The sequence below is a fragment of the Pygoscelis adeliae genome, unplaced genomic scaffold (genome assembly GCF_000699105.1).
Source record: "Pygoscelis adeliae isolate BGI_AS28 unplaced genomic scaffold, ASM69910v1 Scaffold51, whole genome shotgun sequence".
In the NCBI taxonomy this organism is placed as follows: Eukaryota; Metazoa; Chordata; class Aves; order Sphenisciformes; family Spheniscidae; genus Pygoscelis; species Pygoscelis adeliae.
This window is the reverse complement of record NW_008824007.1, coordinates 464645-479720: the sequence shown is the minus strand read 5'-3', so window position 1 is coordinate 479720 and position 15076 is coordinate 464645. Positions and strand designations below refer to the sequence as shown.

The 15076-nt window shown below is 42.4% G+C and overlaps 2 protein-coding genes across 2 annotated transcripts in view; one reads left to right on the top strand and one right to left on the bottom strand.

The window, feature by feature from the left end:
* Nucleotides 1–5095, top strand: part of LYPD1 (LY6/PLAUR domain containing 1) — a 15077-nt gene extending 9982 nt beyond the window's left edge. The window contains exon 3 of the mRNA XM_009325846.1: nt 4802–5095. Coding sequence (XP_009324121.1) covers nt 4802–5037 — 236 coding nt within the window. The 3' untranslated portion in view covers nt 5038–5095. The remainder of the gene's footprint in view (nt 1–4801) is intronic.
* A 293-nt stretch (nt 5096–5388) lies between these two features.
* Nucleotides 5389–15076, bottom strand: part of GPR39 (G protein-coupled receptor 39) — a 92182-nt gene continuing 82494 nt past the window's right edge. Inside the window, exon 2 of the mRNA XM_009325800.1 lies at nt 5389–5912. Within this exon, the coding sequence (XP_009324075.1) occupies nt 5389–5912 (524 nt within the window). The remainder of the gene's footprint in view (nt 5913–15076) is intronic.

The window sequence follows — 15076 nt, the reverse complement described above, 5'->3', positions numbered from 1 at the left end:
GTGTGCCATTGCAGAACACGGTTTCAGAGTAGTTGGGTCATAGACTGGGAAGGTGACTGTCTTTTTTAGAAATTAGGTCACTGATCTCGGAGGTGGTATCCTAGTTGCCTATTTTGGCTTCAGAGACTATGTATTCTGCTGAAGGACAGTCTTGAGAGTACAAGTGCAAACTGAAGTTACACACTGCTAGGATTATGGCTAGCTCTTAAGCTGGAGAGTCATGCTTAGACTTGCTCTTTTTTGTCTGTACCTGCTACAACAGAAGAGTCGGAGGTGCCTAATAAGATCCTTTTCAAGCAGTTAGAGAAAAAGTTTGGATCTTCTGGTGCCTTCTGCATACACACAGTGTAAGAAGTAGGTGTGATGTCACCTTTTTTGGTTGTCCTAGTAACAAGTTAAGCTGTTATTCAGGAGAACATGTACTGGGCTCTGCAGACAGGGTAGGTGGAAGAACTCTCGCTTTCGGATTTGAATAAATTGTAACATCGATTGTTTGTTGCTATCAAGACTGAATGCACCTGCATGTGGCCACAACTGAGTGCCAGGCTGCGGATGCACAGGACTGGACTGCAGCTAAGCAGGGGGGTTGAGCTTGGCAGTTGGAGGGGGGTGTGTATAGAATGGATCCAGGTGAGAAAATCAATATTACAAGCGCGAACTATAGAAAAGCCTTGAGATTTACACCATCACTTCATTGCATGGAATAAGGCAGAAATCCTGCAGAAAGAGTAGTTTGGGCCTTGACACTATCTAAATGTATGATCACATGCGGGGCAGAGGGAGGTGTAACAATGGGCAAGCTGCTCAGTCTAGGAGGACACTTTCAATGCCCAATATAAGCCCAAAGCTCTTTTTTTTTTTTTTTTAATAGTTATAGTAAGTGTATGTGGAATGAAAGGGTGTGGAATATTACTGCATTACCACACAGGTATTCTAGCCTTGTGTACTCCCCTCTCTTCTCAAAAGTACTTGTACTTGAACTACATCCTCAGCCAACCCCACAAGCCTTGAAGCCAAGATGAGAAAAATAATTGGTCAGTAGTAGGTACTTCATGGTAAAACATCATTATAGTACCTACACCTATGCATAACCCACACTGCTGTCATGGGGCTGCTGAATCTGTGAAAACGGACCAATTATTCGGTACTCATCCATCAAGAGATTGGGCAGTAAATATACTAGTTGTATATTAGGAAGTATACTAACGGAGCGCTAGTGTAAACTGTTGAGGGTAGGTAGCTGGGAATGACCCCACCCTAGCAAAAGCAGAGTGTAAAACATGTAGTCTCCTTGCCTAGCCAGCAACTCAGAACAATCTGAGGTAGGAGAAAAGCTCCCAGAAAGGCTTGCAATTATATTTCTAGGTGATGTGTTAATGAACATATCAAGCTGATTGCTCAAGCAAGAATATTCGGTAATTAGCAGTTACGTCTGTGGTATGAGTCTTACGAGGCAGATAACCACTTTGAAGAACTGTCTGCAGTTCAGCCTGCTGGTGGCGAATGATGCGGGAAGATCCCAGAAATAGTTTCAGAACTGGCTCAACAGTACAATAAACCACTGCAAGAGAGGAGTCTGAGGAAAGACATCCTTGAGATATAAAAGCAGTTAATCTCTAGAGATAATCCAGAAGGGATGCTGCTGTCCTGTCTGAACTCAGTGGGTGAACTGCAGTAACTGGGGTACATTAACTTGTTTGCTGGAGCAAGGAGGGTAGTGTCACTGGCATCAAACCATCAAGTCAGTTGTACTAATTTATTTCCTACCACAATTAAACTGGAATCACAATATGATAGGAAGAAGATTTTAAGAGTATCTTTCCTGCCTTTCTTTAATTCATACTATTTAAAGTATCATTGCTTTTTCACACTCATGGTAAAAAAAAAAAAGTGAAGTCACAGCTGAAGTGTTTTAAAAATGTCATTCCTGTAGTGTTAACATTCTCTCTTTTTTCCATCAATCTGCTATGCCTGTTTCATTGTATCTTGCTATAAGGATGCTGCAGAATTAGAGAAAAAGCACAGCCTTTCTCTGCTGATCAAGTTTAGTTCATACCTGATGCTTCATGAAAAGCACAAGTAGTGTATGATAGCAGCTGATTATCAGCGAGCTCAAAAGAATCTATCAGTACTTAAAGAAAAAAACTTGGATAAGGGCATGTCTTTAGCCAAGTAGCCATTGAAAACCTGATAGAAGTGCCGACTTTTTTAATTACGTAAGGAATCTTGTTACAATTCAGGTTACTAGGGCTGGGAATGCGAATGAATAATCATTTGGGAGTGGAATTTCCGATTGTAAGACATATTTACAGAAAAGCCACAGAAGCGTTACAATGGGATTTTACTACTAGTTAGATTATTCTCTCTGTTTAGTCATGAACATGGTCCATCTGTGCATGAAACTGAGTTGTAAAATTTTGGTCTGTGCAGGAATATTGTGTTTTGACTTCAAAAGGAGCTCAGGATTATTCTGTGGAGTTTATCCTGGAGAGTAGAGCTGTTGTAAACACATGGAGTTAAGCTACAGGACTTTGATTTTTTGCAGGAGAGGTCTAGAGTTACCTGGTGAAAACCGTGCCTCGGAGGGCATTATCCAATTGTTCACAGCACTGAACAATTCTAGTCTCCTAGCCTACGGGAAAATTGCAAAGTATATGATATTTCAGGGACCTAAACTAATAAATCGCTAGTTCAAATTGTGAACAGGGCTTTGCAGAAATCTTGTGCAAAGGAAACGGCAGGAAGAGAGTGATCTATAAAACAACAGGGATAGGAAATCTGCCAATGTCAAAAGCTTTTTAGAGGTTTGGTCTTTGAGGGGAGAGTTGAGGTTCACTGCTGTTCATATGGAAGACTGAGGAATGGCTGAGTTTGGTGGTGGGTGGCTGTAGCTGCAGGGAAGGAATCGGTGATGAGGAGATGGGTGGGATTAGAGATGGAAGGACAATTGCTGTGCCTAGTTCCGTTGAATACAGGATTCCTTTCTGAAGAGGGAAGGGGAAGGGAAAAAATTAATCATAGCCATGGGAAGGGTCATGTCTGCCTCAGCTCTTGGAAGACTGCAGGAGGAACATGGACAAAGCACCAGGTCTTTGTGGGAAACATCAGCTGAGAATTCGGTGTTGCAAGCCTATCAGTGGCAGCACAGTTGAGGCTCCTTGACAGCAGTGGTTTGTCAACAGAGACAGAGCTCTCTTCTTTTTGCAAACTTTAGTAATAAAGATTATGCCTCTTGATCTGTGCGCCTCTGCTGTTACAGCTAGAACAGCCTGTCGCTCCTCTTCCTTCTTGAAAAAAGGCTCTACCTGCTGTGTTGATTGATTGAAGCTCACTGGAGACAGAGGAAGATTTAACACTTGACTTGAGGGCTTCTCTTCGTAAGTTTATCTAGACAGATAGCCTTAAAACATGTTTCAGAGTTCAGATTTGCAGAGGGAGAACACAAAACAGGAAAACACCTGCATTGTTGGGACGGCAGCAATGTTGTGACAGTATAAAACAATTGCTTTAATTAAAATTCTCTGAAGACAGGAAATCCTTCTTTCTAAGCATAACCCAAACAAATGGTGTTTTGCTGCCGTACACAGCGCTTAGTAGCGCAGTGGCAGTCGCTACTGCAGCGGTATCTACTGGACTGCGTAGGTGCTGTAGTGGTTATTTCCAAAGTCCCTGGGGACTGAGAAGTATCTGCGGGTGCTGTAAGTGCAGAACCTACAGGTCATACTCCTGCTTCACTCCCTCCAAAAAAAGTCTCGATTGCTGTATATTTAAAAACATTCTGGGACCGTGCTACAGGGTGCAGAGCCACCGTTCTCCAAGGGAATCCTGCTCTTGTGCCCTTCAGAAGAAAAAACTTTTGAGAATCCCATATTCAAAAGGAATAGTGATTTTATTATCCTTGGAAATATTTACCTCTTTTTGTAACCACAAGGCAATACAAGCAAACCTCTGTTACCTATTTATGTGCTTTTCCGCTGTGACAGGGGAAAATGCAACTGTGTATTTTAAAGCCTTTATAAACCATTTTAAAATAACAGCTATGTGCATCAGAATGGACTTTTGTCAGGTAAAAACAATTTGAGAAATTATAAATTTAGTTAGATTATTAATTAAAATCAGATTAATTTACATTTAAAAAAGGAAGACTTTCAACTCAGAAAAGCCATTTCTGTACAAATGGAAGTTTTTGTTGTGGAGGGTATTAAGCTTCAAAGATGGCAAGAACTGAGGTTGCCTGGAAAAGTACTACTAGTTTTTCTTTAAAAAAATCAAAGGGGGGGAGATGAAAGTTTTGCTGATAGTCATTCTGCTTTTACTCTTGGTTACTTGTCTCTGTGTGGCAAATGAACAAGAAAAGGAAAAAAAATGCTCAAAAGATAAATTAACAGCACAGAAAACTGTAATTACTTAGACACCTTAAACAATTCAGACGTGTTCAGCAACAGAAACAAAAGTCACTTCCAGACTAACTGCATTTCAGTTATGGCTATTCAAACGGCTTATTCTTCAAAAGATGAAGAATTCTCGTTATAAAATGCATCATTTGATATACATTATGTAAATCAAGTTTGTAATATTTTTTGGTTCCAACCAGAATCAAATAAAAGAAAAATCCAAACCAGGGTGACTGTGCTGCTGCAGCGCAGAGCTGTTAGCCGTGTCACAGCTGAGGTGTCTGGCTTAATCACCAGCATTGCTTTGGAGACGTACACTGGTTTCGCAACAGTTTTCAAGGATGAATCGTGTTGTAAAGCAAAACCGTGTTCCTGTCAAACTAAGTAACCTTTGCTTTGTGCCACAGGAATCATGTATCGCAAATCCTGCGCATCTTCAGCAGCGTGTCTGATAGCCTCTGCTGGGTACCAGTCCTTTTGCTCTCCAGGGAAGGTGAACTCTGTTTGTATCAGCTGCTGCAACACTCCGCTCTGCAATGGACCCCGGCCGAAGAAGAGGGGGAATTCTGGCGTGGTGCCGAGGGCACATGTGCTAACCACCGTTCTGCTCCTTAAATTGGCTCTTTTGTTTTTGTATTGCTAAACTTCAAGCAAGTTTTTTGCCCTGACACAGTTTGTTCTGTCTCCTCCTTTCTTCAAAGGCACTGCAATTATTTTCTGTTTGTTTCCAAATCCCTGTCAACAGCGAGGGAAGTTCAGTGGTTGTGGGGAGAGAGGGGCTGGTATTTTTGGCAGCTAATGAATTCAGTTAGCAGATTGAATTTCCAGTGTGCACTTAAAAATCCCAGCAGCAGGATACAGAACTCCTGCTCTTTTTGCATAATTGGAAACAAATCCATCTGTGTTACTCCTTTTAAGATGTAGTCAATTCCTCAGTCATTTTAATTTCCGTGTTTTTAGGTTCATTGCTAATCGTTAACTTCGCCTTATGAAGTCATACTTGCTGTTCACAAAGGCCGTTCTGTGCATCTGGACTGGGCTCTGGACTAGTCTCTAGTGGCACTACTTCCAAGCTGGGCTCCGGTGGTTCAAGACCCGGTTTCTCTGGACTGCAGTCAGGCTTGGTCTCGTTCTGAAAAGTACTTAAGAAAAATTTGTTACTGCCCCTTGCAGAAGAATTGCGCCTAGATGAAATGAAGAGCAGTGGGCGTAGAGACCGACTGCTCCTTGCTCTGGAGCTCAGGTTGGCTCTGAGAAACTTCTCCTTGTTGGCATGCTCGATTGTCAGGTGGCAGCGGAGGACCTGCAGAAACACGCTGCGGAACTGCTGAGAAGAGATGTTGTACAGGAGGGGGTTCACCACCGAGCTGAGGTAGAAGAAGATGTTGGCGATGGGAAGAAGAGTGATGTACGCTCTGAAGTAGGGGACAGTCCAGTCCTGCTTTGGTTTAACAGCAGCCATGATCCTTCTAACCTGGTTTGGCAACCAGCATATTGCCAGAGTTGCAACAATCAGTCCTGCAAACAGAAAGAGGAAGACAGAAGTGTGCGTACATGGGGGAAAAAAACATAAAATACTTAGTATCAGTTCTGCACTTACTTGCTTGACAGCTTTCTCTGCCAGTAGCATTTTTTGTTCGTTGTTTTTAATAACTGTTACAAGGTCATTGCAGCACATGCTCTGACAAAAGACTGCATAATGGTTGGATAGTGTTTCTTTGTACCTATTGTCATTTATTAGATTTCAAAGTGTTCTTTCATTGATATCTGTATCTTTGGAAAGAACGCATTTTTATTTTGTTTTGTGTTCTTACAGTTCTTATGTCTTTCCCTTTACTTTGAAAAACAAACAAAATAAATAGAACCTATAGCCATATTAGATCAGGCAATACCCAGAAGAGATCAGATTCTTGTTTGTACTTTACAAAAAAACATAATGTATGCATAATAATATATTTCGTGTTATTTTTGGTAAATTTCCTCTTACAGAAGATATTTTTAAGTAAAAGTATGTATGGATCTTTTTATGGTAATTAAGATATGTTGGGCTTTCTTAAAAATCAAATTCCAGTGGAATTAAATTATGAATGTAAATGAGAAAAACCCAAGCCTAGTCATGAAAGTGTAAGCAGTTTCAGATTATAAATTATGCTTAAAAATGTGGTATCTGACCATTTTGTATTTATATGTAAATATAAATACATGTTGCTGCATCACTAATGGCATTAAAAAGGGGGTGACGTAAGTGTTGGATGTCTGAAAATTCTGCCTCTGTGGACCGGCGTTCACTAGGGTTGCAGCGGTGATGCCGTCTTCAGAACAGCAGCCCTGAAGGAACGTACGGGTGAACTTGAGCAGGCTCTGCTCCCAGGCAGGAGATGGAGCAGGGGAAGGGCACTCAGATCCTCGCTGGCATCCACCGCTTCTGGTGCATGTAAGCGCTGGAAGACCTGACATGTTGCATGAAATACCAGGTACCCAAAACAATTCCTCTCGGCGCTTCCCCCACCAGGCGTTACTTCTGAAACACAATACAGCCACCAGTTTGCTGGTTCCACTTCGTTTTTCTCTTTGCGGGAAACGTGCCTTATATGAACACTTAGAGGGAGCAGAAGTTGCAGGTTGGCTTCCCTGCTGCAGAGGCACAAAATAGTAGAGAGTATCCTGACGGATGGTGCACAGTTTCCATTTCCAGCAGATTTTTGTTATATTGTTAATCTCCTCCAACGTCTAGCCGCCTTTCTCAACAGAAGCACAGAAATGTCTTAATTCTTACCTGCCTAGACTGAGTCAGATTGCCCCCATTGAACAGATCGCTGTAGGAACGCAATTGTGAAATAGCGCACGCTGATTTTTCAAGCCGGGAAAATGATACTTCGCTAGTGGGAAGACATGAATGTAACGGGGAAGGGGGGCAGAAAAGAAAGATTTTTTCATAACTTTGAAACTGCCAGGGCTTAAACAGGGTATGTCCAAGTTCTCTCCACCTCCACCCCCAAGCAAAGAAAAGGTATGAAATGTTTTTTTTTTTTTTTTAAGAAATTAATTTTCTTAATGAAAGCTATAATTACTTCAACATATTTATGATCTCACTGAATGAGCTACCAAATAAAATTTGTCTTTTTGATCACTTGCTTCTGTAATCACTTAATGTGACAATAATTTTGGTAGGATGGGGAAGCAGCGTACCTTAAACTCACAGCACTAGATTAAGAGCCCTGGAAGGCTGTTCTTAGTAGGCAGGTGACAAATGCGTTTACCTTTGCTGTTTTCCGTTCTTTAACTACTATAACTCTCCTCAGCCACAGTCTCTCTGTTCTCTTTCCCATTCCTACACAATCCCATGCCCCTTTGCTTGGCTGCCCTACTCTTCCCCTGCTGCCTTGCCTCATTTTTCAGTACCTGTTGTGTCTCTGTCATAAGCCGATCTGAATTTTGCATTAGTCCTGCAAATTTTCTAGCCTTCAGTGCTTTTTTCTCTGCTGTCAGCATAACAAATACCGGGATAGCAGTCCTCGCACGGACCAACAGAAAATAAGGAGCCCTGAGCAGTGACTTGTGACAGGCCTTATAAAAAGACAGTGAAGGGATGCTGTGGCTCCGTTGTGACTTTTTCTCCTGTGCAACTTAAATGCAAAGCCCACAACCGCGGGTCTGCAGAATTCTTGTCAAATTTTACCAGATGATCTCTTTCAAGGGAAAAGAAAATAAGCTCTATAGTGTAATTTTTATGTTCTTGGTTAGAAACAGGATACTTCAGCATGCTGATTAATAGTTTCCTAAATTATGAATGCTGCTGTGAAAAACTGAGCAAACAATGCATGCATTCAGTTTTAAAGCTCAAATGCAGTGCTCGGAGATGTCTGATTTTTTGCTTGTATCTGAATTCTTTGCCACTGACCTTTCTTTTTAGTTCAAACTGCCGAATGCTTAAGATTCCCCCTTATATTCTTCAGACACTTTTGTTCTGGGGAACTGAGTATTTCGTCGTGTGTACAGCAAGTGAAAAATGAGCTGCTTGTGCCCTCGCACAGTGCGGTGAGGTTAGTCTTTTGGGGGGTGGGAGGAGATGTCTGTAAAACTTTGTTGTTTTCCAGGGATGAGTAATTGTTCATTTTTACACTTGAAAAAGATGGTTGTTGATTCAAAGGAGATGCACCATGTAAATAAACACACTGACAGATTCACAATATCTTTTCCAACTGTTCACACTTGACGTGGAGGTATGAAGTAAACTGAAGTGCATCAGAAGAAAAGCTTTATGTTCGGACCTTAGCTTATTAAATAGTTTGACTGAATCGCTCCTGCCATCAATTTGAACTTGTACACAGGCTGTAGGAGTTTGTGTTGTACAGAAGGTGCAGAAGGTTGTTCTGTTGTGCAGAAGGTGCTTAAACAATGTTGTGTCAGCCGGAACGTAAACCAAACTGCATCTTACAGCAGCACTGATGCATTTTTCACTAGAGCTTGCTGCCTGCTAGGAAGCAAACTCCTTCACATTTCACCTCATGTCCAACCTTCCCTTCTCCTTATCAAAGTGAAAAAAAAATAGTAGCTCCATTTTTTTTCCATTTTCCTGACTACTGCGCTGAAGTGACACACTAGATGAGAGCAGAGATTTATCTTGCATGGAATGATGATGTTAATAAACAAAGTAATGCTGTGGTCCAGCAACCTCCATCACTGGCACTTGAAATTTCCAGCACACGTTTGAATCACGCGGTTTAATCATCAAAAGTGCATTAGACCATGCCAACAGAAGCAGGAGGCCTTGTGTTACCTAGTTGACTATGTGTAAGTGAATACATCTCAACCTTTAAGTGTTTGAGCTTATAATTCATTTAACATTGATGTCGATATTTCAAGGTAACAAAAAAAAAAAGACATGGAAACATCCTTGACTAAAACCATTTTAAAAAGCTAAGCCACAAAATAGTTTACCCAAAACAGGGATTACCACATTCAACCTCTGTTTTAATCTAAAAAAAATCCCCACCCCCAAACCTCTTTAAAAATAAAGCATACAAATTTAACAATGATTGAAATCTGGGAATTGTTATTGTAACTTCCCAAAAGTGGATCTTACAGTATTAATTCTTAGTATGTGACGAAGGATCATTTATTTATGTAGTAAAATAAACCTAGTGTTTAAGTGCCAATAATATAAATGTGCATTGCTGGCATAGAATAGGAGTTTGGCAGTCATCTGTCCCTTAGCAAAACTTTTTTATTACTCGGAACGTTCCTCTAGGCCATAGGGGACTGAGTTAAATTCATTATGAACTTTACTGGGAAGGATTTTAAATACATGCAAATGTCTGGTATAGTAGAGAGGGCTTCTCTCTCCACCCTCCCAGATTTTGCTTGTTCTTCTATCGAACAGATTTTTGCCTTTTTTTTTCCTGCACCTGAGGACTTAAATCTCTCTCCTTTTATAGTCTAACATTTCCCCTCTATCCTGGCCACTGCCAGCCATCCCACAAAACTTGGAATTGTCTACAAAATTAAAATTGTCACTAGGAAATGCCAACAACACGCTTTAGCTGGCTGCCGTAGCTCATTAACTGAGGCTGTTGTGATGACCTCATGTACATGCTCCTTTGCCTGTGCCACTTAACCCTGACCGCCCTGGTCCGTCAAGGTCTGCCGGACTCTGCTGCTACTCTCATCATAGTTAGCCTAAGCAGCGTTAAACCTCAAACTTCGCTTTTCTGTGATTTAATTAATGGCACAAAGGCTGAATTTCAACATCTGCTTGTAAACTGACATTTAAATGGCAATTGTCAGTGGAATATAAGCATATGGTTACTGAGTTATGAGTCAAGTGCAGGCAGCGATGCGGTCGGTTCAGAGGGAGACTTTTTTTTTAGTGCTCATTTCACAATCACATACTTGGCCCGACTGTACTCAAAGGTATAACATGACATTAATGCCCTATGCCTCACTCACAAAGTCTTCCAACCATGCATCAGAGGTATTGGCTCCCAAAGGAGGAAAATACCGAGACCAGCCTTCATTATGAAGTTTACTGTCATAGAGCAACGCTAATGATGAGAAAAGCACTTGGTCCCTATTTGATTCTGCTACAAACGGCTTTGAAAACACAAGCAAATACATCTCGCTTAATCAGGTTCTTGATGGTCGTAATACCAGTCACTACTACCTTGGGAGAAGGAGAAAAGCAAAGACTCCAGTCCTAATTAAGAATGTGACTTTCAGGAGGTGGGGTTTTGGCATGTATTTATGTTATGTTTACTATTTTAACCAGGACTCAAAAATCTTGCTTTTCATTAGAAACAGGGACACAAGTCGTTAGTTTATTGTCTTTCTAGCTTTTAAGAAAAAAGTCAAGCCACAAAACGCAGCCTCCAATCACTGAGATGACCTTCCCAACTGCAGATCAACGCAGTGCTGTTTTCCAGCATGTGCAGCTGCTCCGTGCCTCCGCTGCTGCAGTTGTCTGCGTGTGAGAAGTCAGCTACCATATGCTTATTGTCTACCGACAATTGTCATTTAAATGGCAGTTTACAAACAGCTGTTACTTTCACTGCTGCGAGTCTGACTTGAAAGCGCAGTAAAGAAACCAACCAGAATGGTACCGAATGGCTGTTGGCACTGCTCGGCAATGCTGTTGGCAGCGGGAGCGATGCAGACTGCGCTTCCTCAGCAGTGTTAAAGTGAGGAAGACTGGAGCATCTCAAGGAGGGGACTGTCTTCTCTGCTCTGCAGCCTCAAGGATTTCTTACTAGTGCTGCTTCTGGCAGGTAAGAGTTTGGAGAAGTTTCTCTAGTCTACCAGCAGCTGGGTAGAATTTCAGATCCAAACTTCCAGCTTTTAACAGCTTCTGGTGAATATCTGGTGTTCAGCCACTAGCCAGATCAACATGTGACTCAAACCCCTCTATCTCTGACCAACAGCAACTAGCTGTTGATGAGCAGAAGGGTGTGCAGGGGGTGGGAGAGAGGAACACACCTTTTACTACTGCTCCCAGTCTGGTTATTGCCTATCCTTTCATCTCCCTTGTGTTCAAGGTCAGCAGGTTTAAAAGCAAGACCCAGAGAGGAACAGCGGCATTTCTTCAGTGCTTCTGTGGAACTTACAATGTTTCTGCCTAACTGCCAGAGCTGGTATCTCCACATAAATGGGCCCCTATAGCATAAATCATGTGCTAAAAGGCCCTTGTAGGTCCCAAACAAGTCTTGTGACATTCAGTGCTGTTATGCCTGCATCCTTTTTGTGCAGCCTGCCCTCATCATCTAGCTAGGAATCCTCTTGTTCTCCAAGATCTAGAATTAGGATAAAAAGGCAATGGGACAGATCAGAAGGATAATCGTTCAGACCCAGTGAAGTGGCCACACTCTTCTTGCCCACACACACTTGCTTCTTGGAACAAATGCAGGAGGCCCAAAGAGGCCACTGCGTTCTCTACGGTATCAGAGTGCCCATAAATAAGAGTTCCAGCTGGCATGCAGATGCAGAATGTCACACGTAACACAGGCATGAGATAAGCTTACCAGAAGGTTCCTAGCAGATCTGCAGGTGTTCCCCCGTTCAACGTTAACAGCATCATTTCATAGGCAGCGATTCACAGCTGAATCTCAGAATCAAAAGCCTTGTCAATCTGTGTCCTGTACTCTGTGCTACGCCTCCATTTCTGTCAGCTGTTAACTAGCTCTTCCTTAGAGTTACTACAGGAAGCACCACTGAGCAACTCGTCTATAAAACAGAAGTGGTGGGTTTGCTGCCCTTTCCCCTAGTGACAGTTAATTTCACATTTCCCAAAAATCAATTTCTCAATCCTGTATTCCATGCATAGAGTGTCACAACCATCAATAAGGGTTTTGCCTGAATGAGGGCTGCAGTGTGCTCCATGTGCAGGATAAAGCATCTGATGAAGTTTAAAACGGGAAAAGAATACTAATATGAAACTCCCTTTTCCCTCTCAACCACATGCAAGTTTCTTCTGCTGAAGGACAAACATTATAATAATAATAAGCACATATTGATGTATGTTGAGGTGAATATAAAAACGTATTAACCTGGGAGATAAATATTGATACTGCTTTGTCTGTGTCAGTATTTAGTTGAAGGGACGATAAATTTTGATATTCACTGAAACAAGTCAATACATGCATTGCCACATACATTTTCTATAAGCTCAAATTATTCAGCAACTCTGTTCCTTTTATCTTCAACTTTTGGAATCACAGATTTGCCTTTCAAAAATGCTTCTCTGGAAGGGAAGGAGGCAATAAGTAAGCTATCCCTACTCAGGCAGCAACTACAGGGAGAAGAGAAGAAACAATATGGCCAGTGTATATCTCCCAGTGATTTCCCCATCAGTTTTTCTAACCACCACACAGATTTGCAGGCTCACTTTGGGATCTGAGAAGTGTGCAGCCTCCACAGAGAACAGGAGTTCCCTCATCGCTGCACATCAGTGACTTGCTGCCTTTGCTGTGCAGCCACCTCGCATATAGACCACGTACAGAGGGGTTCCACTGGCAAAGCAAAACTGAGGTAAAACCCAGGCCCTGCTCCTGCCTGTGCTGGTACTGCAGGGATAACAAGGACAAAGGAGGCAGCAAGACAACATTTTTGTCACCAGCACAAGCAGGCAAATCTCCAAGTGCTCACGAAGAGGCTCTGGCAAATGCACCACAGCCCTTCTCAGAATGGGTTTAAACTGAAGAGAAGCCAGTAACGAACTAGTTATCTTCATAAATACTGCTGGAAGAATTAAGCGTATGGCCAGGGACAAACAGTTGAAAAACAGCTCCATGTACATCTGATACTGTCAACAGCTTCCAGCAAAAAAAAACAGTGGACCAGCAATTCCCACAGCCTTCAGAGGGATTTGGGTCCATCTAGGGTCCACGATGCTCCTCCCAGCCCCAAGGGTGCTGTACAACGAGGCCGCGTCTCATTAGCGAGCACAGCTGGGTGGTAGGACAGCGCTGTCCCACAAAGTGGTGCAATAAACGAAAGGCACTGAGAAGAACCAGGCTGCTTCTTGGTGCAATAAATGAACCAAGCCTGCAAGGTTTTAATAAATATGTTGCTGTTCTGTTGCACATAAAGTTGTTTTTCTTCCAACTGAAGACACCATTAATGGTCTCGCTAAATCACAAACACTAAAGTGATGCATGCATTTTTCCCATAAACAGCCGTTCTTACCTCAAAACAACGTGTTCAACTGTGGGCCAGTGACAACATGGGGAATTTATTTTTTTTCCTTATTAAAAGTTTCCATAGATAACTGGAGTTCTCAGGTGTATTGAGAAGAATTTCACACAAGGATTTGCCACCCTTGGCATCAAAAAACCACCTGCAGCTGCTTTTGATACTTAATTTCACAGGTGACTACGTGCCAATGAAAATCATCACTAAGACCCAGGAGGTGTTAGCAGAATCTGGTGTAGGTCTTCTCACTCGGATTGGACTACACTCCCCCCCACCCTCAAATACCCTTAAGAGTGCTACGAGCTCATTGAGACCAAACTGGCCTGTCAGAGGTTTGGGCCCAGTGCTGTGTCATTGGGTCAAATCAATGACACAACGGAACAACAGTGCGCCCACAACTCCTCTCTCCGGTTGAAAACCCTGCATCACCCAACAGCGTGCTCAGTTCAGGTCCTCCCTGCTCTGCTGTACACATTCCTTCTCCTTGACTGGCAACAAAGGGCTGCTCTAGGCTGGATGCGGCACAGCAATATCACGTCAGCTACTCAGTGGCAAAGGGTGAGGCGCATTTTGTGTTGCCAGCAACCTGACCTCTAATAGAAACTAATGCTGAAGGAACCTGCCCAGAAGAATACCTGCACTTTCTTGCAGAGTGACAATGCTTCAGTCTCCGTTGTACTTCAGTCCTCTACAGCTGCTAAACAGCATATTGGGTTGAGAAACACGAACATTCCCGTTAAACATGGAGAAGATTACGAGAGACTTACATGGAGCTGAACCAAAGTTTCAAGTCCATTGATCCATCCAGCTGGGACTTACAGGGCACTACAGTAAAGTCTTTTCTGACTCTGCAGCATTACAACATAACAGCTTCCAGGGATTCCATCACACATTTCTCCACAAGCAATGGCAAACAGAGCTCTTCAGAGGAATAAATTATTTTTGCTTTGCACTGTCACTTAACAGCTCTCAGCCGTTAGGTAGAGTGATACCGGATGCATCAGAAGTTGTCAGGGGAACGTAGATATGCAGAATATAATTAGTGAGGACACAAGTCTTAACAGTTTTACTTCTTAGCAATTTAAAATATCTGACAATTATCTTCAGTTCTTAGCAGGGTCAAGTTTTGCTTCTCAAATATTTTTAAACACTGCCATTTCACACTGCAAACACTAGAAAAAGCTAAAAATCCTCAAGGAAGTTTCATGACAGAAGTATCGTTACTGAACATGAGCAGCCTTTTTGCAAAACAGTGATTAAAGTCATGATATGCTTTTAAAAGCCATACATGCTCATACATTACCAGAGGAAATCATGTTAGTTTTAATACTTTCTATGGGGTTTGCGTGGCAAGGTTTTGGTAGCAGGGGCGCTACAGGGGTGGCTTCTGTGAAAATCCGCTAGAAGCTTCCCCTGTGTCCGATAGAGCCAATGCCAGCTGGCTCCAAGACAGACCCACTGCTGGCCAAGGCCGAGCCAATCAACGACGGGGGTAGTGC